We start from the raw sequence: 25,752 nt of genomic DNA on the forward strand, positions 1-25,752 counted from the left end.
CGGCCATTTGCATATTAAATAGTTAAACCACCTATTGGGCTGACTATTGCTGAATTGGAAACACACACAGGTTCTATGTATATAGTACATATTTATTCAAAGCGAGGGCTCAGAATCTAGATAAGTAGTATAATAAAATTGTCTTTCGCTTGAATGGCGGACCCAACTCAAAACCTGAATTGTTTTGCAATCATGCTATGACAGAGCATAAAGTTCTTAATTTAGTTATAAGCTGTATTTCAGATTCTCACTGCTTTGTTTTTGTTTCAAAAGCTGTTACACAAATGCACAGCCAAATGCAATAAATACAACAACATAATATTCCTCTGCGGGTAATTTAAATCAATTGAACACTTGTCGGCTATTGTTAAAACTTGTGTAAGAACTATCGCAGATCTACCTTTCGAATGGGTTAACTCACTTAAAATTCCCTTTGTCGATGCAGAGAGGCATTTCTTTCGTTCTTGTTGAAGGCACAATGACAAAAAAAAACTGCGCATGTCATGAAAAACGCCTCGGTTAAAGTAAAAACACTTCAGGAATTAGCAATTCATTAGAGAATTTAAAATTTTAATTGCGATAATTAGTTGCGACTAATACTTCTGTTTCAATCCGCTTTTGACTAGAAACTTTCCATTGAAACAATTATATATTAATCGCAGAATACTTCTTAATGCAATTGCATTTCCTTTCTACAATAGTGGTTCTCTTTTATTTTAAAATCTCACAAAATAAACCAATTTAAGAGAAGTCATAAGCTTTAGCATTTCAAAATCGAACATTATCATTTCAAAATAGTAGAAAATGCATATTCTACAAACTACATTCCTGCATCTATCTTTCCATCCACCTGTCTGCCTACTTTTTACATTTCTATATATACGAGTATATGAGTTGCTATGCGAGCAAATATCCCAGATTCAGCTTCAAAGCCATTTGTCAAAGTTTTTATACAATTTACGATCAAATGTTTTCAAGCAACCCTCAGTGCGTTGACCCATAAAAATAAACAGACGGCTACATTGAAGATCCGTCTTAGCAATGCCACTCAGAGCATCAGAGCAACACATACACACACACAGATGCATGTTAATGTAAGCCACGACGGCACCCATACCAATGCAAGTGCAGCCGAATGCGACCGAACTTAACGAAACTTCCGCTGTTCTGTAAAAACGTCGTCAAGCTTCGAGAGCTGAGCGTGCGTTATGGCACAAAGCCTGAAGCGCCGGCGCGGCTATAACTGGCGTTGGTGTATGTGTGTGTGTGCTTGTGTGTGTGTGTGCTTATGTGTTCATGTGTGTGAGTGTTGTTATTGCTATTTTGCAAAGAATCGGTGGCGTCGCTGCCACAAGCGCCGTTCAACTTGCGCTGTAGCCGTCGCGTCGTCTAAATCGAAGTCGAAGTCGTAGTCGCAGTTATAGTCGCTGCCTCTGAAGCTTATGCCGACGCAGCGATCGAAGTCGACGGCGACGTCGCGTTGTTCACAAAAAGTTAGTTTATCTTGTGATTGCTGAGAAGTTTTAGATTCAGTTGAGCATTAACTTCCTACGGTGCGGTGGTTTTCTTGGCAGCAGACAGAACCAGCAACGCAAACGCGCGCAACTCTAACGAACTGATCGATGCTAATCAATATCGATTGGCCAAAAGCCAGTGATTTCGGGAGTGTTAACAAATTGTGCTTTTAATTTGCGCCACAGCCCCAAACCAAAAACGATCAAACCAAATCAAAAACATATACGTGTAGTAGAAACAAAGTGCGAGCCAAGCTTATACGTGTTGGCTAGAGTGCCGCAAGCGGAATCCTGCGGCGAGCCCCTAGCAAATCGTATCGTATCGAGCCGATCGAAAGCCTGACCTCAGCTGAAAAACCAAAGAGTTTTAGGCAATCGGTTAACTAACAAGCACACCCTAAGCATTAAACATGAATTACCACAATTCAAGCTCGCGTTTCGACATGGTCGTCGAAATCGCCAACATTGCGTTGGACGAGTTCAAGACGCATCACATCTCCCGCAACTACACGGGCCTGCTGCAGCGCTACTATCAGCTGGTGGAGGAGGATTACGGCGGTAGGTGGTGCCCCGCACTCTTGTGTCAAATGTCACGTCAAATAAATTGTGGCGAATGCGAGTAAAGTGCCATTGCCATGCACGAAACCTCCATTACGAATGCAAACGCAACGTTCCGACGTCTGAACATTTTCCTACAACCAAGTTCACGTGTGTGTGTGTGTGTGTGTGCCTTTGTGTGTGTGTGTGTGTGTGTGTGAGAGAGAGTTAAAAGTTATGCCATTCAGTTGAAAGTTGCAATTAGCCGCTTATGCGCATTCTTGTTATTCTTGTTAGCCATAATCGCAATGCATATGCATTTGCCAGCTTGCTCTGGCATCGCGTCGCCTGCAAATCGACGAACAAACAACGTCACATTAAAAATACATAAACTGATGAATTGACATTTTTGTACGGCAACCAAATCGTAGCAAAGCGGAATGAGTAAAATAAATTTGCGAAAAATAACAACAAACACGCCAATGAAAATCTTCTAGGACAATTAAAAAAGGTCTTTTATGTTATATAGCCAGGCAGCCGAAATGCGACGACTCACAGCGCCGACCTTGGCAATGCCAATTGTGTTTTTTGACAATTATTAGCGTAATTAAAATGTATTTACATACACACACATAATATAAAGGTACATATATATGTATGTAGATACATAGGCAGGCAGTTTATCTTAGAGGTTGTTGTGAGACCGCCGTGTGCAGCTAAGCATGTACGATATGAGCTGCCAATGCCTGCCCGCAGATGATGAATAGGCATGAGCATGTACTTTATATTTATTTATTTATTTATTTTTTGTTCATTTTAAACCATTTCGTCTCAAATATATACAAATGTATACAAATGTATTCGAAATTCTCAACAATGCTTACGAATGGCGCTGAGACGCCGAATCTAAATCTCAAGCTAGAGCTGGTGGTGAAAAGGTCAATGAAGGTAGCAGCTATTATACTATATATAGTACACATAGTGCACATATGTACACATGTACATATGTATAAACTATACTTACTCATAGACGAACAGCGAAAATGAAAGTTAAACGCGAAGAGCGCCAGAAGTGCGAACAAAACAAAAACTCAGGACGCGAATGCAGATGGTGTTTAGAATACATAAACATGAAATTGCATTTATAGTCGTTAGTTACTTAGTCTGTCTTATTAATTGGTATTTACTGAATTAAACATGACAAGTAATCAACAACAATACTAGAAATGGTGCAGCAACAAACCAATTGATTATAATGAGATACAAAAATCAAGCGATAGTCAACCATTTATTTCTTTATGCTTTAATTATCTTTTTGTCAACATACAAGTATTGTTGTCATATATGTATAAGCTTTATCAAAGTAAAATTGAATATTAATTTATGATTTAAGGCAAAATATGATACAGTCCTTAGTTATTATCGATACACAAGCAATTTTAGTTGTTGACCGTTTCGTTTATTCGTTTATTATTGATTTATTGAGAAAATATACAGTGTTTATGGAAATAAAGTCGCGATGAATTTATAATGCAGTTTAATGCAAAATATTCCGGCATATTATTAAACGAAACACCCTTTCAAAGGTGCCCATACTACTATCTCAGTGAATGACTTGACTAAATAGCTATTTAGACAGTTTACCACGAATATGTGTGATTGGAGGATATAAATACGATTTATGGCACATCCGCCTGGGGAAGTTCGGTGTAGAGAATCAACAATTGCCTGCAATTTTCTAGTGATTCAATAAGCCTTCTAAGCCGAACTTGTGCATTTTTCGCATTCGTTTGGTTGTTGTTGATTATTTTTTTCTAGCCACGATTTCATTCAACTCTTTAGCAATAGTAAACAATTACGATACACATTGAATGTGTGTGTGAGTGTGTGCTGAGACGTAGATACGGTTACGTTTGTAGATTGTACATTTGTGGAAAAAGCCAACGTAAAATGTTATGTTGTTGTTTTTAATGTAATAAGTTTGATGTTTATTGATATGTATGAATATATGATGTGTTGTGTGTGATACAATATAGCTGCAGCGAATGCGTCTGCTTCGATCTACATTCTTAGAGAGACTAACTTTGTTAGTGATGGACAGATGAGTCGATACATATGGTTTGATACATTTCAACACTTCCCCTCAAATCATATGTTCAAGAATTTCATTTAACATTTTGTTAGTAATTCAAAATTTTATATACTTAACGTATACCCAAACCCATCATGCATTCGATGTGCTTCTTTCTCGTTAGGTTTTTAGTTAAGGCGTCGGCTCGCATCTCTTCTGTGGGGATGTATTCGATGATGATTTCGTCTTTCTCCACTAGCTCTCGAATAAAATGGTGACGGATATCAATGTGCTTCGTTCGGCTGTGAAATACAGGATTTCTAGTAAGTTCGCCGGCACCCTGGTTGTCGTTGAAGATAACGATAGCGCCTTTCTTGCCCAAAACTTCTTCTATGAACAATTTCAGATGAATTGCTTCTTTTGCTGCGTCGGAAATCGCCATGTACTCAGCTTCGGTTGTGGATAATGAAACTGTGCGTTGTTTACGGGATTCCCAACTGACGGCTGCGTTAGCATACATGAAAGCGTAACCTGTGTACGATTTTCGGTCGTCGACGTTTGAACCCCAATCGGCGTCGGTGTAGCCGAATAGGTCCTTGCCTGTTCTTTTGAAAATGAGTCCTTCTTCTGCGGTGCCTTTGAGATATCTGAGGACTCTTTTCGCTGCTTCCCAGTGCTTTCGGCCAAAGCATGAGTTATACTGACTTAATACGCTTACTGCGTGGGCTATGTCTGGACGAGTGCAAACTGCTAGATACATTAGCGAGCCTATAAGACTTTGATATGGGACGTTCTTCATATTCGCTTCTTCTGCCGGTGTACTTGGTGACATTGTTTTTGATAATTTTTCACCTGGTAACATTGGGGTGGATATGGCTTTCGCATCTTGCATGTGGAATCGATTGACGACTTCATTTGTGTACTTTCGTTGGTGAATCTTTATCTGGTTTGTTTCTGCGTTCTGCTCGAATTCGATGCCTAAACAGTATCTTAGGGGTCCCATATCTTTCATGTCGAAGGTTTTTGCAAGTTCCTTCTTAAGGTCGTCGATGAATTCGTCATATTCGGAATTTCCTTCAAAATGATCTGTAAATTTTACATCTCGGCTCTTGAAGATTTTTCTCTCATCTGGACTCCATAGTCTATACGCTTTAGACTGGTTTTCGTATCCAATAAAAATACATCGTTTTGATTTTGGCTCGAATTTTCCTTTTCCAGGTTTCTTTTCTAGCATGTAGGCGATTGTGCCAAATTTCCGCAAATAGTTAACGTTTGCCTTTTTGCCGGTCCATAGAGTGTAGGGTATTTCACCATTTAGACTTCGTGATGGACACCGGTTTCTGATGTGATTCGCCGTGATGATCGCTTCAGCCCAGAAACTTGCTGCAAGTCCACTTTGAAGTAACATGCAGCGCGCCATATCGATTAGAGTTCTGTTTTTCCGCTCGGCTACTCCATTTTGCTGTGGAGTATATTCAACAGTTAATTCATGCTTTATACCAGCTTCTTTCAGCAGCCGAGAAAATTCAGAGTTTACATACTCTTTACCATTATCAGTACGCAACGTTTTGATTTTCTTTCCTGTACTATTCTCGACCATGCTTTTGTATTGTGTGAACTTACTTAATACTTCGTTCTTTTGTTTGACAAAGTATACTTCACACCACTTTGATTTGTCGTCAATGAATGTGACAAAATACTTCGAGTGACCATTGGACTGGGTGCGCATTGGTCCACAGACGTCGGAATGTACTAGTTCAAGGAGTTCATTTGACTTTGATTCGGAGTTCGGAAAGCGATTTTGTGTTTGCTTCCCCTGAATGCAGACCTCACACTGCTGCAAATTCTGTTTGACATCGGCCTGGATGCCTACCACTTTTTCAGTTTTGATCATACCTTTCAAATCGGCCTCGTTGAGATGCCCGAGTATTTCGTGCCATTCTTGAAGATCCTTCTTTTGCTCAGTTGCTTGAGCGACGTTGCTGCGCGATGGCGGCTCATTTATGTAGTACAGATTTGATTTTCGCAATGCTGTGACTATTTTCTCGCCTGTTTTGGGATTTAGTACTACTGCTCCGTTACGACGAAAGATGACCTCGAAGCCTTTATCTGTAATCTTAGAAACAGACATTAAATTTGATCTTAAGTCTGGTACATATAACGTTTCCCCCAAACTTGCAGTTCTTTTTGAGGTCTCTAATAAAACTTCTCCGCACCCTGCTATTTTAGCAGACATGTTATTTGCGAGCTTCAGTTTTTGGTTTTCACTATTTCTGACAATATTTTGAAATTTGTCCTTTTGAGAACACATGTGCGATGTGGCTCCAGAGTCTAGACACCACATTCCTTTTTCACCACATATTTGAAAAGCAATAGCGGTATTACTTGCGTTTTCAGGTCTTTCACGCTTTTCTTTGTTTTTGTTATTGTTTTCGAATTGATTTTTCGGCCTCGATCGGCATTCTCTGGCTTTATGGCCTATTTTTCCACAATTGTAGCAAGCTAATTTAAACTTTTCAGTAGGTTTGCTACTTTTCACTTTAATATAACTTTTTCGTGCAAACAATGCGTCACTGGACTCGACATTGTTGCGTTTTCGCGCTTCGTATTCTTCGAGCATTTTCGTTTTTAACGATTCCGGATCGGGTAGTTTGTCTTGCGTTTCGATCGCGACTCTAAACTGTTCGTATTCGTCTGGCACACTATACAATAGTAATATTGTTACAAGATCATCCATGATTTCCATGTCCATTTCGCGAATTTTGTCTACCGTGTCAAAGAAATTTTGCAAATGGGTATGCATGTCCCCACCATTTTGCATTTTCAACAAAATAAGCGATTTCAGCAAATGAGCTTTGCGCGCGGGACCTTTTGATTGGTATACACTTTTTAATTTGTCCCATAATTCCTTGGATGTCTCACAGTTTTTCACTTGTCTCAATTCTGTCGTAGAGATTGACAAAATTAAGTCGGATTTTGCTTTAGAATCATTCAATTCCCATTCTGCAACTTTTTCAGCAGAACTATTAGTTGGCAGCACGTTCTGGCCACTTACATATTTCCAAACATCGTTTTTTATTAATAACGCTTGTATCTGTATTTTCCAGGTATCATAATTGTCCCTTCCGAGGGGATCAATTTTAATATTTGCATAACTCATATTGTCGCACTTTTTCAGCGATTAATACTGTACTTTTGTTTTTCTAACACACTTCTTCTTACTTTTTTTTTTTTTTTGCGTTTGTTTACGTTTCGTGTTTTCGTTGATCGATTATTCGATAGTTTCACCGTGTACTTTTTCAACACTTTGATTTTTCACACGCTTTATGTGCTTAACACTGATTTGTGGATTTCAAATTTAAACGACCACTTTGTTGGCGTCAGTCACCAATACACACAAGATTTTTGCACATACACATGTACGTATGTACGTCTACCACATACACACATTTACATACAATTATGCGTCTATTGCATTGATTATTTCACAATGAATTCGGCATCACCAAAACTTTTATTTATTAGGTTTCACTAAGGTATATGAGTGCAGTGGAAGCTTGCTGGGCCCATAACCTGTTGTTGTTTTTAATGTAATAAGTTTGATGTTTATTGATATGTATGAATATATGATGTGTTGTGTGTGATACAATATAGCTGCAGCGAATGCGTCTGCTTCGATCTACATTCTTAGAGAGACTAACTTTGTTAGTGATGGACAGATGAGTCGATACATATGGTTTGATACATTTCAACATGTTATAAATTAATTGCCAACTGTCGGCGGCTACTGTGTTTACATACAAGTAGTTGAGTCAGGTCGAATGCATGGATTTGCATTTGAAGATATGAATGCCATTACGATTACACGTGTACAATAACAATTCCATTTGTGACTCGACAGATCCGCGGGCCCAGCGCTTTCCACTAATGGATCACCCGATGTACACATTCGGCCTGGTCCTTATATATCTTTCGTGGGTCTTGGTGGTGGGTCCGATGTTTATGCGCGATCGGAAGCCCTTCCAGCTGCGCCGCACGCTTGTCATCTACAACGCCTTCCAGGTGGCTCTTAGCGGCTATATGTTCTATGAGGTTAGTGAGCTCTTCAATCGAGGCCCAACAACGATTCTAATCTCTGTACTCCCCTTCTCGATTCATGCAGCATCTAATGGCCGGCTGGCTGAACTACTATAATCTGAAGTGCCAACCGGTTGACTACTCGGATGGTCCGATGTCTAAGCGGGTAAGTGATAAGACCGGTCCACAACTGGCAATCCAACTTCAAGGCTGCCGTCCTAGTCGTGCTTATTTTTAGACAACACCGGGCACGCGTATATGCCAATCTAATTGATTTTCTAGTCTTGGCAGGGAAAGGCAAAAGCTTTTCAACACCAATGCCTTAATTTATTTGTCTTCTAATTGCCATTTTATCATTTTATCAGTTTCGCAAGCTAATACCTCCCGGTTCTGCGACTATTTATGAGTGTACGTTTAGAATTTCGACGATTGTTGCGTAACTGGCCAAAAGCGATGTTCGCTTCCGCTCTGGGCCAGCCAGTTTGTTGGCATCGACATCGGCATGATTCACTTTTTCTCAGTGGACTGGAGTGTTGGGGGGTTTCTTAGACTTGCCACTCGGCTGTAATTATTTATGAGCGAGCAAAGCAAAACGGAAAAAAACAAGAAAATTGCTTTCATTATTACTTAAGTGTGGAAGCCAAAATAGAAATACATAAATTGAATGTCTGCCTATTTCAGAGCACTCTTGCTTTTAGTCCCAACTGACTGACCAACTGACTGACGACCAGCTGACTGTCCATTTCGTTACGCCAGCAGAATTTGTCTGCCGGTTGAAAGCATGTCCGTCTGAGAGATCAAGATCTGATCATTAGCGAACCACTCGAAATTCGAACAATTCAATTTGTCTGCGTCACGGCGACAAAGCGAAGCAAAGCGAAATAAAACGCTTAGACAGCAATTAAATACAAATTATGCAAAATAATAAGCAGGCTTTAAGTTAAATGCATAGCTCCATGTCAATTTGTCGCGCTTTGTAAAGCGCGTAAATGAGCTACGGCCAGCGGTCTGGTCTCCTCAGAATTTGACCAATAACATGGCTATGACACCAAAAGTGTTGTAAAGAGTGCAACAGTCAACAAAACGGTGTTGACAAACACCCAATGGGTCGTTGTCGCTTTCAAGGTCGTCGTTTATTGTTTGACAAGCGTATTAGCAACTTCGACAACAGCCAGCCATCAAATTTTCACTTCACAGCCACTTGACGGCGGTGCCGATTTTCCCGCCCATGCGTGCTTATTTGCTGTCGCTATTAGGCTCTAGCATTTGCTTAAGCTGCAAGCCAATAGGCCGAAAAGCTCATAAAATTTATGTTAATCTCGAAGAGCCCCAATGCTGTCATTTACACAGCAAACATCGCGAGACGCCCGAACTTCATTGATGAGCAATTTCACATCCGCAACCGGCCCAAGTAAACATCGCCTAACACGAAGCCGAAGCATAAAAGGCACACCTATAAGAAGGGCACAGCATTAGAGATCTCCGATATTTACGTATCTGTTACATATAATTGTCACAAACACAGATCTCGGCATTGCCAAATAGTATGTGAGGCTTTTATTTTCAACCTCATAAAGCATTTTATATTTGCTTGCGAACGCCGTTTTTTCAAAGGCAGCTCTTGCACTCATAATTGCGAACAATTATAGCAGAAAGCTCGTTTTCAAAATGTCGAATTGAATTAACACTTCTAATTTGCATTCTATTGTATTTTTTCAATGTCCTGTAAGCCATAAAAGTTGCGAAAAGTGTAAGCCCGGTCGTTTGCCAACACTGAATGCATCGTTGCCGTCGAAACAGCTGCTTTGGTGTCTTCACAAGCAATGCAAGTTTATTAAAAACAAAATATTTTTCTTTATATTTCGAGTTGAAAACTGTCATAGCCCCAATCCGATAGCTTTTAGTTTATGAAGGCATCTTAACCACATTTATAAGGATTAAGAGTGCTTCATAATATTACATAGCTGCTATAGGAACATTAGGTGCAGAAATCAACCCAACTACACACTAATATTTTGGCCATAAGCAATAGCTCGTTTTCCAAGTAATATTTAATAATAGATATGTATATCATTTGAGATGCCTTATGTACTTTTCCAAATCTTGTTTGCACAGATAAGTTGGACAACCAATTTTTCAAGATATTGAAAACGAATGTTTGGAATTCTCTAAAATGTATATAATTGTTATTTATAATAAAATAAAAGTATAATCAGAACGGTAACAATTATTGTTCCACTTTCCGTCTGAAGTCGCAGTTCTCGCTCTATTCGCATCATAACAATCTCTAATCACAACAAATACCTATTCCATATACTATTTATAATCGCAATCTAATAAACATAACCTGTATGGAAGCAGCTAGTTTTTAATATTATTTAAAACACTTTTACTTTTAACATTTTAAAAAAATTCTGCGCACAAATCAAATGAATTATTATTTATAAATAGAGGAATAGTTATTTATGTGGAGTTCCTTGAATTCCACTGAGCTCGATCGTATAATTGTTTAAAGCATAATTGATGATAATCGGAAAGAATTAGGCCCTATAGTGTATTGGCATTGATGTGGCCATTAATGCTATGGCCTGGCACATACGTTGCTTGCGGTTTGTTGGTCAAGTAGCACGGCCATTGTGGCTAAAATCAGCCTCGCACGGCAAGCCAGAACGTTGGGCAGTTACGCAACAGCCAAATGCTGATGCGGACGACCTTGCTTCATCGTAGTCGTACTTGTACCGACTAGTTCAAAAATGATTTCTCGTTCTGATATTGGGGCTCTTGCAGATGCTGAACCTATGCTACATCTACTACCTGTCGAAGCTGACCGAGTTCGCGGACACCGTGTTCTTTGTGCTGCGCAAGAAGTCCTCACAAATCACTTGGCTGCATGTCTACCACCACTCCTTGACGCCTCTGGAGACCTGGGTGCTGGTTAAGTTCCTGGCAGGTGGGTTTCGCCATTCAGCTCCTTCTTGTCCCGCATTCCAATTCTCCTTCCTTTCAGGCGGTAATGCGACGTTCCCCAATCTGTTGAACAACTTTGTGCATGTCTGCATGTATTTCTACTACATGATGGCCGCCATGGGTCCAGAATACGCCAAGTTCCTGTGGTGGAAGAAATACATGACGGAGCTGCAGATCGTAAGTGCAAAATATTAGCAAATTAATGTCCATTTAAACTGTTCCAGCATACATTCCATGCGACAGCATTTAACCAAAAAAAAAAAAACAACAACAAAAACAAAACCACTGTTGATGCCAAAAAACCAAATAGACAAACGAAACTTGTTCAGAAGTCTGCTTGAAGGCTTGCCTAAAAAATGTTTCTGTGCTTCTATGTTAGTATTTCGGACATAACTTAAAGTTAGTCTCGAGTGCAAACCTGTTAGACCGGCGCAGTGTCGTTGCCTGCCACATAAAATGGTATTATTCGCACACACACTCAGAGTATGCCAATGCTTCTAAGAGCACCGTGCAGCTGGCGAAGCCAAATGCCAATCCGCTCATTGTCTATTCGGCAGAGCCTGCCAAAGGCCAAATCTTCAGTCAATCAGGCTTTCGAGGAGCTGACTTCGCAGTCCATTTATTAAGTGTTAATATTGCCCAACTGGCAATCTGTCGGGTTCATCGACACGCCGACACTTTCATTAGCCGCAATTAGGAACGCTCCGAGATTGTCCGTTGGCCATTGGCCATTGGCCAATCCATTGCCAAAGCACATTCCCAAAAACTCCAAATTCTACTGTGCTAAAAATTACAGCTAATTTGACCCGGTTTTATACCTAGCTAATACAGCAACAACAACTGCAACAACAATCGGTACAACGGCAATATCTACGCACTGACCAGACGCTTAGACGCTCAGACAGCCGCCCATTTGGCCAGTCAGTCAGGTCTCTTGTTGTTTCATGTTTAATGCAACTAACTGACTAAAATTATTGCTGATTCGCTATATCTGTGTGTGTTTGTATGTATGTACCTGTGTATGTGTGTGTGTGTGTGTATAGTTGTTTTCCTTTCGTATTTCCATGTTGCCGTCTGTTTTATTTTAGTTTCTTTGCCAAGAAGTATTGGTTGTCTTTCCGTTTTATTAGCGGCAGCGCCACTCGAACGGTTTTCCAGTAGCGTTTCCAGCTCTTCTAGGTAGTGTACAACACACACAGATTAGAGATGTGCGCGTGATAAGCAGAAAAGCTGTCACGATCACGAATCAATTTCTATTTGTTGTAGCTTTTTGAAAAATTTAATTTTTGTAAGTTTTGAATTCTGAAAGTACAAAATAAATGCATAAATGGTTGCCTTTCGCATTACATTTTTATTATTACAGTATAACAAGTGTTCAGACAATATGCGAAATATCAATAGATCCGAATTATTGAAACACAGAAAAAAATACAATTGGAAATGGGTTTGCGAATTAACATGTTTAATTGTATTATTATTCTGGTAGAAGAATTGCACTCCTATATGATTTGCATACGTTATAAAACAGCTAGAATTAGCGGATCTGTTATGATTTTTTGTATCGCCGTTTCTCGAAATTTGCGGTGTTATTTTTAACCTTTCGGGATTTCGCATGCACTCACGCCCAGCTCTACTGAACACATTTAATTATATATATATTTGAATGCGTGTGTGTATGTGTGTGTGGACTAGTCGTCGGTAAATAAGTTTCATTGCAATTTTCAGCATTTCGAAATTCTTCAAACGCATAAAACACGGCAAGTTTGTTCTGCCATTTTCGTTGATGTTGTTATTGTTGTTGTTGTTTCTGCCGCTGCTGCTGGCCCGCTTCCACTATGCATGCTAGTGGATGTTGCCTTGAAGCCACCACACTGCGCCACAGTTGAGTTGTCAAACGTTCAGATACATGCTTACAATTAGATACACTCGTACTCGTACAGTATGTATGTATGCCTATCTCGGCTTGAGCTGCCTGCTCATTTTGTTGCCATGTTTTTGCAGTTTCTTGATTTTCGAATAGCTGCCTTGTAGACTGTTCTGTAGACTGCGCATTGCGCTGACAGTTTTAATGCTAGCGGTAATCAAATGACGGGCTTAGATAGCGCATCACACATACTAGATAATTGATATGTTGTTATTGTTGTCGCCGAAGCTGTTTACAACTAACTAGCTGTATGATATTTCCGAGACAGGCTAATGCGATCAGCTTAAAAGTAAAGAAAGACTTAGGCATTCTAGTTGAACTTATCTCGCTTATAGTTTCAAAACTTGCTCGTTAGTCTTTCATTACACTTATCTAGAAATGGACTTGCGAACTATAAAAAAAGGAAGTTGTTACAACAAATAGATTAACATATAACAAAAATTGCAAAATTGAAATTACCCAACAAAAAAGTTGCTTAATAGGTTTGCTTACAATCCGTCTATAAAATATATTTCAGAACTACACTGACAAAACTACTTGTATTGTAGTTGTGCAGAATATATAGGCACACAATATTTGGGACAGGTTTGTTTTAGTATTTGCTCATAAAGATTTTTCAGATATTCTGTCACAAATATTGATATCAAATAGTTCCTGCAAAGATTATTCCAACTCTTCTATTGTTCTAATTCTGAGTAATTCTTTTGGTACCAAAAGGTAAAAGATAAACTAGTTTAGTTCGAGTGTGTGTAACACACAGAAGAAGGCGTGTTAGACCGATATGGCCAGTATTCGGATACACAAGATCCCGGGAAGTAGAATAATAAATGGCTTGAGGTCTGAGAAAAGGCAAGTTTGTGGTTTTTCTTCGAAACCCCTCTGCCTAGTCTCTGCCCATTCTCCGCCCATAGTTGTTTTTGTCAATCAAAATATATTCAAATAAATGTACATCAGAATGACGAAGGTGCCGCAGCATTGAACAAGCTCGGCTTAAGATCGCACGCTCCATTTTTCCCCGCTGACCAGCTAACTAAAGTTGAGTGGAGCCGATTAGCCATCGATTGCTGCCACCGGCTGCCCGGTATGGGGTTACGCCATCCCGTAAGTGTGGTGGGGTCTAAAAACACAGGCAGCCCAGCTCGCGAATGGCTGGCGCGCCAATTCCGCCAGCGTTTCCACATTTCGTTCGTTGTGCGGCAAATCATGTGGCAAGCGCGCAGGCGTGCGCCTCGCCGACCAGTTTCGATTACACCTTTTCGGCTTCGACTTCGTTGCTGACGCTATCGCTGTTCCGTTTTGCGGGCGCTTTGTTGCAAACGGCAATGAATGTTGCTCGTTCAGCGTTCACTTTTAAGTTACGCGACTAGCCCGAACTTGCCACACACACACAGATACAGAAACAGGCATAGACTCACCAAAGTCTATGTCGACGGCAGCGCCTGTTCGATTGCTACAAGACCTACCAAGCGGCAGCAAAAGAAAGAAGAGGGAGCCACCGCTTTCGTTTTTCATCTCACTCCCTCGCTCCACCTCAGGCGCTCATCTTGCCAAGTAGCACAGCATTTTTCTATGTCCACAATCCGGCACATGCCAAAGCTGCCACAACTACAAACTGGCCTACAGAAGCGCCAATTGCGCAATGCATTGACATAGTTGGCGCCGGCACAGTGGGACGAAAGATGCAAATAGGACCAGCTTCTTCTCAAACTTATGAACACTAGGCCAACAAAATGGCGTCACAAGCAGACTTAAAGTTTTCCAAATATTATACAAGCTACTACCTGGTCCTTTCTTAACGTTTCTACCTTTCAATTGGCTATACAATTGACAGGAATGTCACAATTTAAAGAGGCCGTCAATAGAAAAGGTTTGTAGGTTTTCCCCTACAAATTAATGGGTACATGTTACTACGCTATATTTGCAAAGTTTCAAGAATTCATAAACCTGACCTTAAACCTCTAACTGAACGAAAATTAGCTGTGCTATGAATAAATGCTTCCAATTTACTCTATCTGGAAAGCATTGCTTCGAAAGCGAAAACTTTAATTGATAAAAACACAAATGTTCAGAAATAAAAGCAAATAAAGTCGCACATAACTTATGCTTTCAGAGAAGCTACAAAATAAACGGCAAAAGAAGTCTGAATTTGTTATCGGATGGCCTTTTAATGCTGATGTCTTGCTCCACGCTTGCCAGCTGCCCGCTTTTCAACTTTTGCGACATTTTCAATGTTTTCTGCTGCGGTCATTGCTTTCGAAATGTCCCTATCACTGCACCACTGTGGCGCTTTTACGTTGCACTTGTTCCTCACACAGACACACACACACACACACACACACACACACAGACACACACACGTGCATGGGAGCAGTGAAGCGTTTGAGCTTTGAGCGTTGACGTTGGCTTTCAACGATCAAAAAGAGCAACGACTGAGCCAAAACGGCAGCAAAAGCAAAAGCAGAAGCAGAAGCAGGCTTCTTAGCCAATTCGCTATTCACTGCTCACTAACTGCATACTTGTATCATTGTATCTTGTCGTCTTATGCGCCTGATCGCCCGCCCGCCGGCCCGCCTCAGTGACTTTGCCACGATTTGCACGGCAGTGTTAATGGAAACTTGCAGCGCTTGGTTGACCAACGTAATATTTTGTAGGTCACAAAAACAGCAAACATAGCCGCCTGTGTGTGTGCCACACTTGTGTGTGTGAGAGTGTATGTATGTATGAGTGTGTGTGCGTGTGTGTGTGCTTGCAGTAAACAAAACTGCTACTTACTCGTATTTACGAATATGCACATTCAAGCATACATGTGTGTGGAAAATGTCGCAGCGCCACTGACTGAAGATACTCGTAAACATCGGTTACTGCATTCGAATCAATATCACTAAAATGTAGTTATGTCATTTTTAAATATTAGTTGGAAGGCGTGCTCGTTTGCCCGGGGGCGGAGAAAAAGGTCAATGAAAGCAGCTTTGCAATGCTGTAACGAAAGACTTAGACAACGAACTTGTTAGCTACTGCCAACATGCATTCATTTAAAGACTGAAATTAGTTGTAACTAAACGGCAATTTTTACGACACTGCTTAACACAATGCTCATATGCGATATACACGTTCGTATAATCGCATATCTGAGCACTTTTTGATTGCTTTTCTGTTGCTCAAGGGTGCTGCTGTTGTTACTGTTGTTGTTGCTGTTGCGCTCGTTACACGTCTGTCCGTTTCCCTCACATTATATGCCAAGTAATGAAAATGTAATGGCCACACATAACTTTGCAGCTTGACTTCCGCAACGGCCGCCTTCTCGCTTACATTGGAGCTGCGGAACGCTTCGTTTCACGTCCTTCGACTATTCTGCTTGGAGAAAACCCCCAAAGTGTGACCTTCACGTGTGCGCCTTTGTAGGTCTCAAGCCATCGCTCGCATTCACTTAATTCTAGGGAACCCAAAATTTCCCATCATTCACTACAAATTACATAGCTCGGCAATTCTATAAATTCACACAACAAACTGCAGGGTAGGAGGATCTGGACAGAAAAACGCCTTTTCTAAACATTGTCATACAGCAGACAACCCCTAGCAATTATCGTTTTCATGATATTTCAATTACATCTATTGGGGTTATATTCAACTTTACTTGCCCCAAGGTGTAAAATAACAGAAAGCAATGCAAAAACAAAAGACTTAGAAACCAAACTTCTTCCATTTTTCAAACAAAAATAAATACAAAATCTTAAATCGTCCATTAAGAGTCCCAAATAAGTAATAAAAACATAATTATGTTTATGATCATTTATGTGTACAATACAATAAACAAAAGGTTTTCAGCGCTTTCCTTCATCAAGAAATAATAAATGCATTTTCTTTAAAACTACGAAATAAATATTATTTCACAAGAAAATGTTTCAAAAACTGTTTAATCAGAACTACTTACTATTGACCCCTGCGATGAAATTCTGCTCTATTTAATCGGTCGGAATTATTGCTTTATTTTAATTGAAAGAATTTGGGAAAGAATGGGTACAGGCTATTCAAGAGGTGTCATGGGACTGTGATTAAAGCAATTATATATTATTCATGTATATTTTCCGACATTAACACGCCCATATACGGAATATCCTTACCATTTGCAGGCCCAGTTTGTGCTCTGCATTGTGCACACGACCCGCGCCCTCTTCAGCAACCAATGCCAGTTCTCCAAGTTCATCTCGGCGCTGTTGCTGCTCAATGCCTCGATCTTCTTCTGCCTCTTCATGAACTTCTATATGCAGAGCTACAAGAAGTCAAAGGCCCAACAGCTGCAGCAACAGCAGCAGCAACAGTTGCCGGCAGCCGGCGATGCGAAGACGAAGGCGGACAGCAACAACAATTGCACCAGCGCCGAATTGTTGGCGGATGCGGTGACGCAAAAGCTGAAAGTCAACTAGACGGGAGAGATCGGATGGATCGGATGGATGATGGATGATGCATGGCACTATGATGCACCAAAGTCAGCAGAAAGAAAGCAAAAATACTTCCAGTCCGGCTGCAAGTGCGAAATTATTAAACGTAGGAATTGGTTTTGGTTCTAGCAGGCAACGAAAAAAATTGGAAGTAGTTTGGTAGAATGGTAATAATTAGATTTAAATAAGTTACGCATAGGCGCCATAAATGTTTAGCAAGAGCTGCACACAATGAAAGGAACGCACTCGGAATTAGACCTTAAAGTCTATAAGCCAAGTCGACCACCAACCAACCAACCACATTGATTGCACATTAGATTTCTGCCATCTCCCGGCAAGTGGCAATATTTCCTCCTCCCCCAAGCTTGCGGTCGAAATTTTGCTTAATTGCTGGCAGACAATGTGCAACAAATGTTGCCAAATGTTAACAAAACTCTCTATGCTTGCATACGAGTATGTAAATGTATGTAGAACTGGGTCAATTTTTACGATCTGCCTAGATGTAAGTCACTTAGCTTAAGAACCTCGACGCGCACCCGAATTAAATTGTTTACTTAGTTCGATTTCGTTTAAGTGCTAATTGTAATGTGTATAGATGTTTTGTAAATATGTAGATTTTGTATTTGTTAAACGTTAAATGTTAAATATCTCTAGCCACTAAGCTTAGTCTAAGCCGACTAGTCTTAGTTACAAAGTGCGTACGACCAACAAGAAGAATGGTTAACTATAAGACAAATAAAGGCGATAAACCTAATTAAGCTTTCTGTCTATTTTTCATTCCTACCTATGGAAACTTCAAGCGAATGCAAATGTTTCAAGAACGACTTCAAAAACCAAATCGAAAGAACAGACATTTATTTCTGTCAACATCTGCCGACAATTTTTGTGACGAATCAAAACTTCAAAAGATATTCAAATAGTAAGAAATCAGCTTAACTTTCGCAACGAAACAAAAATTCTTTCAATCATTCTTGCTTGATTGGAAAATGTGTCCTGCATTATCAGAGCTTTTCAAAGTATGACCTGTAACATTTCACATGTAAAGTAAATAAATAGAATAGAATGAACAGAATACTAATTATTTTTTGTTCTACAAAGAATGCCAGCCACTCTAATAAAAGTGTTCTGTCACCAAAGGGTAGACTCTTCCCAAAACAATTCCTTCAAAAAAGTAATTGAAAGATCACTTTCAACCTTTTCAATGTAACAAGTCAATTAATTAAAAATGTAGTATTTCAAAAGTCGGAGGTGATCTTAACGACTCAAAAAGATTGAAGTAACGTCTAAATCGTGCACAACATAAAAAAGCGATTCTCAAAAACGAAAGCTTTCTAAGTTTAGTCGATCGCCAATTATTCAAACACTATTAAGCTTTACAAAGCTCGTATACGCGTAGCCAATACACAAACCAATCACATATCACTTTTTTGCTTGAGAAGAAATAAATCATTTTTCAAAGGGTAAGAAATGAGTTAGTAAATAGTATAAAACCATGTTTGGGGTGCACAAAATATGAGTAACTAGAGTCTTAAAGAAAATTTAAATTAATTTCTTTCTTATATGCAAATACATTTGCTATATTAATGAACCTTTTACTCAGCTTATGTTATAACCACTTTAGATACCATCTTTTAACGCAAATAATACCATTCAGGGCCGTCTTTCTGTTAATGAATTGCATTCAAACATTCATTCGCCCATCCATTTAACGATTCATTAACATGCCTTAATAGTGAATCAAACTGTTAATAGTACCACCACTGCTGTGGCTGTGAGAGCACACGCGCAAAGAGCGCAGCGGCATTGTCTCTCTCAACGCTCTCTCGCAGCTATCGCGAGCTCACATGAAAACAACTTGAAAATGCACAAGCCATTAGTCTGATTGGACAGCTGGGCTCGCACGGTTGCCCTGCGGCATGTTTGTTTAAAATATTTGCGTTAGCTACTACAACTAATATGCATTGAATTTTAAAGCGACGCAAATGTAAAACAAAACGCAAGAAACAGCAACAAAACGGCAAATATTTCTATTTACCAGCCAACAACATCATCTGTATACGTCGGCTTCTTGCAAGAGCAGAAATGAGAAGTTAGCAAAAAAAAAAACAAGAGGAATTTACTGCGTATTGATTTTCTCGGCGTGCGGCGTACGAAAAACGCAACAAAAATCAACCACTTATTCTTTACCAACAAAAAACAATTTTACAAAGCCACTTGGCGTCAAATCGTCAATTTCTTAACGGTACAGCGTTAACAGAAATAGCAACTACAACAAGAATGTAGAGAATATGCAATAAGGCTGGAGTTGTTAGTGATTAATTAAGCCAGCATCTTTGAGCGAGAGAGCGCTCTCCAGTACCACAGTACAACAACAAAAAGCGAAAGTTAACGTGTATAAGTGAATGTGTGTGCGTGTGCGCGTGTGTGTACTCGTACGTGTGCGCGTGTAGTAAGATGCAAAAATAAAAGGCAAACGATTAACAAACAAAGCAGAGGAAATGTGAAATATGTGGCCCCAAATCTGCTTAGTTGTGCGAATATGTGATGCCGCCAATCGCCGTTGAAAAGTTTACGGGAAGCATACGAGGAATTTAACGCGCCAGAGTCTTTGCCTGACGCCCAGCTCTTTGGGAGTGGCCCAGATCCAGATCCTGCCCGGGCAACCGGCACAATTTGATATTACATTGCAATTGGATTTTTTTTTGCTTTTGCTGCAAGAGGACAGAAAATGTGGAAACCGTCAAACAACAAATACGGCGTCGGTGAGTAAAAACCATAGCCAGGAAGGCGCTTACGCGTGTTTCCTCTGCCTTCATGTCGGTCTGTTGGCCAGCCTCTCTGTCTGTGTGTGTTTCCGTGCAGCCCCTGCTTTTGGGCGCTACACCCCCAGCTGGGTGGTGGGCAGGGGGCGGACGATGCGTAACGTGAACGCTACACCGTTTTGTTTTGTTGATTCACAGTTTTTTCCGCGAAACCCAGGCAGCATCCAACCAGTCGACTACTCAGACAGACACACAGACAGACAGCTCTCCAGCCCGCACCACCCCACGGGCCACGAAAAGAAACGCCCGCGCGGAAAAGCGGAAAAATGATGTTTCTACTCTCATCTATTTGTATACACCGAGGCTGTCGTTCATTCAGACTTTTGGCTTTTATAGCGACGTTTGTAGCATTTGCTTTGCGCTCTTCAAAAAGATTCTATGAGCGTATACATATATATACATTCATACGAGTATATGTATGTATATAGAAACATATACATTTACTATATGTTTCATACGTATGTTGTTGTTATTGTTGTTTTTGGCGAGTCTGCCGCTATGATTTGATGTGTTTATTTTCATTTCCACCCGAACCCGCTGCGCCGCTGTTTGATGCCACTGACTGACTGTTTGTTTGGCTCAGTGCCGAGCCAGGTGTTGCCAATTTAACAAATGCTAGCTCGTGTGGGCGTAGCCAGGATACCATATAGGGGGGACCAATTGGATAACGTACCCTTCTTTCCTACCTTGAGTACCACAACATCTCTTTTTCGAATTGAAAAATTGGCTTTTGTTGTATTTTATAATGTACTATACAGGGTACTCTATAAAAACGCCAAGTGTATGTAAAATGCGTTAATATTTTATATACGATTAGCTGCCATAAGAACTAAAGAACTAATGAAGAATTCCTTGTTATCGTTACTTAAGTGCATATAAATTATATAGAGATACTGCATCGATATACAAGTAATATCTACATCGAAAGAGAAGTGGAAATTTTGTTTAAAATAACTTAAAATACAAGTTGCATTAAAGGACTGCATTATTTTAAAATTATTGGAACGTATAACTCTTCAAACGATAAGTAACCACGCCGTCTAATAATGAAGCAACTGCCTGTCTTTTCTCCACCCTATCGCTACGACCCTGCTAGATAGATATAATTAATAGAGACACTGACCACGTTATTTTGAGCGCCACTGTATTCATACCAGTATGAAATCGTTCGTGCTGCAAAGCTAAGTTGCTTTGATAAGACCACAGGAATGGATGTAATTACATATATACGACTGTTGCGCTTTTCTTTCCACTTCTGCGAAGATCTCCACGACTAGGCTACTAGGCGTTTTCACCGCCATCTGTTTTTTGTTTTGTTTTCCCATTTTATGGGTATTCGTCACACTTTTCGCTTCAATGGAAGCAGCTTAGCAAATAACTTGATGCCCGGCCCCGTCCAAGACTCGGTCAACTGCTCCAGTTTTATGGATTGAGCGGACTTCTTTCTGCCAGTGCGTACAGGGTGCCAAGAAATGGCATCTTTATTTAGATGCACGTTGAGACCCTAAAAAAAACACACCACCAAGAACGTTTATTCAATTATACAAAAGATAAATGATAAGAAGTGTTCAATTCTAGTTCGAAAGGTAATAAAATAATTGTCGGCGTTTGAACTGCCATTTATACATTTTAGTCACCCTGTTTATAGTGTCGGATAACTTAGCGCCAGTTGCCGTTATTATTATATCGTTCATTGTTATGATTTGTGCCATTCATGTTTTTGTTGTTGTTGTTGGGGCACAGCTGTCTCAGGAATTGCAACTGTTGGGCGATGAACGCTAAGCAACAGCATTTATGGTTGTAGTCTCCACTATGGACTTACGGTTCGATGTGCATATCTGCCGCATTGCTGCTCTCGGGTCAGAGTTCGACAAAATCAATCAAGCGAACTATAAGCGAGTCTATGAAAACCTTATTAGCGACACAACCATGCAACGCCCCAGCCGTGCGCAAGGGGCATGAGCCTGAGTCCGAGCCACCGCCTCTCACTTGGCCAAATACCGGCACGTGCTGCTCTGATGTTGAAGTCGAAGCTGCTGCTTTGATTCTTAGCGCTTGGCCATTGACATTGACTCCATTAACGAGCACTTTTTGTCTGTTCTACACTGATAAAAAAAATGCCCAAATCGATATATGGAGATGTCCGCCTACTCGTCCATATGAGTGCCCAGAACTACAGGTACCCATCTCGGTATGTATACTTATCCTTCATATAGCTGCCATAGGACGGATAACGGCTTGTTATGTTCAGTATATCTTGTACAAGTATTTACGAGTTGTGTATAGGGACTCGTGATGTCATTCACACATTTTTTCCGAGTGTAGATGGCTCTCTCTTTAAAGTAATTATAGTACAAAGCTGCTGTACCGCTTCATGTGCGGTTTCCAATTACGGAACAATCTGGTGGTTGCTATCCTATGCAGTTGCCAACAACCCTAATGTAGCGAGGATGCGGGCAGATTTTTGCTTAGACTGAAAATAAAAGAACTTTGCCAAATTTTTTCAATTTTCTCGGGTTCTTTTTTTTTTGGGATACACCGGATGTACATACTCGTTCATACAGCATGTGAGGCAATTTCGTTTTCAACTTTAATTTAATATTCATTTTATGCATTTTGCTGCCTGCTTGCCTGCCTCCAGTCCAGCCCGGCCCGGCCCTTAGTACTCTGACTGACTGAATGTCTGTCCGTCGCGTGGCATGGCGTGGCGTGGCGTTTCCACTTCGATGTACAAATTTGTGCAGTGCTTCCTTTGTCATGTTCGAGTGGGTGAATGTGCGTGTGTATGCGTGTGTGCATAAAGATTGATTCATATTCATTGTTTAATATGCTCGGCGACAACTTTGTGTTTGTTTCTTGTCCGCCGTTTGAAACACGCGTCCATTTCGGTACTTCCATAAATTCTCTTTTCACTTCTTCTGCACCCATACACCCATAGCTACATACATAAATACAATCGTGCATAAATACATACGTATTTATACATATTTACTGACAAAACGCTATTTGGTCTACACCAACAATGCGCATGATTAACTACGCACACACACGCACATTTATCGCCATGGCCCATGTCTGAGACTTTCCATTATCAATAGCCAGTAGTGTGTCGTTCACCGGATGAAGTTCCTCTTTCCCTCCCCCCCCCCCCCCACCCCAACCACCTCGCACCACCCTCACTCTCCTCGTTCACCACTTCACAGTTGTTGTCGCTTGTTCTTTGTCATATTTTGTATGTTAATTCAAACAAGGCAGAGACATTGAAAGCCATTGCTATTGCTCATCGGGCCGTGGGGTGCGCCCGAACCTGCCTGAGGGACATTCTAAATCCGCCCCACAGTCTATGCAGTTCGTAGCTGATAAAAAACTACAGATAGTATGTGAGGCAGGGTTTGCTTACTACTTACCTCTTTAAACAACTACTTGAAGTGTTTGCTTATCAAAAACAATTACTATTCCCAAATCGGATGTTCCCTTACATTCACACTTCAACTCATGTATTGGTTTCGTAAAAACAATCAATTCTTCAGAATTGTAGCCTAGAAAATGTTTAGTTTATTGCCAGGAACGAATTTATTGGACGATCGAGAACCATACAATACAAACAACTTGCAATTTGATATTTTAACATTTTAAGTAATTTATAAGCTCGAACCACTTTTTTTGCCACGGTCCAGAAACATTTCTATATTTCGCTCTTCGTGGATTGAGATGAGATGAGATAGACTTTGAAGTCCTCCAGCATTAGTAATCTTCACAAACTGAATATTTCTGTTCCTTGTTTGCATTCCAATTCCATTACTGGTCGAGATGTGTTTCTCACTCACTGTCAACGGAACTCTTGGTGGTTCTCTTTAAATGTCTCCTGGGGAAACCAAACACGGCCATTTGTTGACTTACATACTTCTATCTCAGTAAGAGAGCAACAAAAACCTGTTCATCAGTTCATCTCGATATATTTTAAACGGAACAAGACAGGTTAATAGCATATCTGTACGTACATATATCCCTTTAAATTTCTTGACATTACTTCTGCTTCCGTCTAATACACAGACCAACGGTTTCAGTTTATTGATTGCAAACACATGTATCTAGTATAACGCCTTATGCACATACATACATATTCATGTACAATCATGCAATTGTTTGTCCGTCATTCGCCGCTTAAAGCTCAAGTGATGCTTTAAGTTGGCAACAGTACAAATTTATGGTCCCAATTGGTGCCGCTCCGGCACCCTGTTCCAATATTGGCAAAAAGCGACTGGCAAATGGGAAATAAGGCGTCGGGCAAACAACAAATCGGCCAATGTTTGCCATGTGGCTTCTGCTCGCATTTCGCTCATATTTTCAAATCGACTGTGTGTGTTCACAGATGCACTTAAACCCGCACATATGTACATACGTAAGTATGTATAATGTATGTATGTACATATCTGCACATTTAAATAAACAAAGCGTAAAATTTGCAAGCTTTCAATTGAGTGACATGTGCATGCGGCATTTAATTACAATAATAACAACAGCAGCCATTCCTATAACCGATTCTGTGCGCTGTTGAGGTTCGCATAAAAATGCACACAATAAGCACATATCCCATTTTGTATGTATTCATATGTACATACAAGTACAAGTATGTATGTATAAGTATAATTTGTATTAAAAAAGATTTTTTGCAATTACGTGAGCTTCTCTACTTCAAAACTATATACTCGTAAATGTTCAATAACTTGAATTGTTTAAGAAATATATTATTCTTAATTTAAGCAAAGGGACAATTATTTAAACTAAATCAATGTTTTTGTATTTTCATCTATTGAACCATTTAGCTGTTTTCAAACCCTTGGGCATCCTCAACATTATTTGCGCCCAAAAATAAGTTGTCTAAAGAGGGCACTTCCCAATTTTTCCATATGATCTGATTTTGACAGATTGCCTTCTTTGCTTCCTTAAATGATATTCTCTAAATGGCAAGATCCAAATTCCTATACATCATCAAACTGTTCCTTTTAGCTTCAACAACATTTTACAGCTTCGTTCCAATTAATGATCCCATTCCCTGATCTATTACCCATATAATTGTCGGCCTGATGCTTAGACAAGCTAGCTAGGGCGCCCCTAGTTGGTCTGAACTGCTGAGCTCAAATAGCGACGACCGTGGGGTAAAATGTGGATTTTACGTCATAGTATGAAACACAATTAATTAATTAAGTTTTTAGCGCAGCCCGACTGTTGGCCCCAATGTGAAAGGCTCCTTTGTGGTTTGCCGGTCGTGGCGATATGCCAACCACCATCCAACCGCCAGCCAGCCACCTCGACTCGATCCCCAGCCACCCCCAACCCAATTGCTCTTTTCTTCATGCACATCCGCCACTCATTTCATTTATTTGGCAACGCTGCAACG

General features: G+C 40.2%; 2 protein-coding genes across 2 annotated transcripts in view; both read left to right on the forward strand.

Annotated features, from left to right (window-relative positions):
• The first annotated feature begins 1,563 nt into the window (after positions 1-1,563).
• Positions 1,564-18,232, forward strand: LOC115621422 (elongation of very long chain fatty acids protein 1). Its single transcript, XM_030515074.1, has 6 exons — positions 1,564-2,072; positions 8,024-8,214; positions 8,285-8,365; positions 10,987-11,149; positions 11,207-11,343; positions 17,221-18,232. The coding sequence occupies exons 1-6, from the start codon at positions 1,925-1,927 to the stop codon at positions 17,512-17,514; spliced, it is 1,014 nt and encodes a 337-aa protein (XP_030370934.1). The 5' UTR covers positions 1,564-1,924; the 3' UTR covers positions 17,515-18,232.
• A 1,198-nt stretch (positions 18,233-19,430) lies between these two features.
• The window catches only part of LOC115621738 (dedicator of cytokinesis protein 3), a 29,459-nt gene continuing 23,137 nt past the window's right edge, over positions 19,431-25,752 (forward strand). The window contains exon 1 of the mRNA XM_030515468.1: positions 19,431-20,291. Coding sequence (XP_030371328.1) covers positions 20,258-20,291 — 34 coding nt within the window. The 5' untranslated portion in view covers positions 19,431-20,257. The remainder of the gene's footprint in view (positions 20,292-25,752) is intronic.

The sequence above is a fragment of the Scaptodrosophila lebanonensis genome, unplaced genomic scaffold (genome assembly GCF_003285725.1).
Source record: "Scaptodrosophila lebanonensis strain 11010-0011.00,11010-0021.00 unplaced genomic scaffold, SlebRS2 tig00000024-arrow-pilon, whole genome shotgun sequence".
Taxonomy (NCBI): domain Eukaryota; kingdom Metazoa; phylum Arthropoda; class Insecta; order Diptera; family Drosophilidae; genus Scaptodrosophila; species Scaptodrosophila lebanonensis.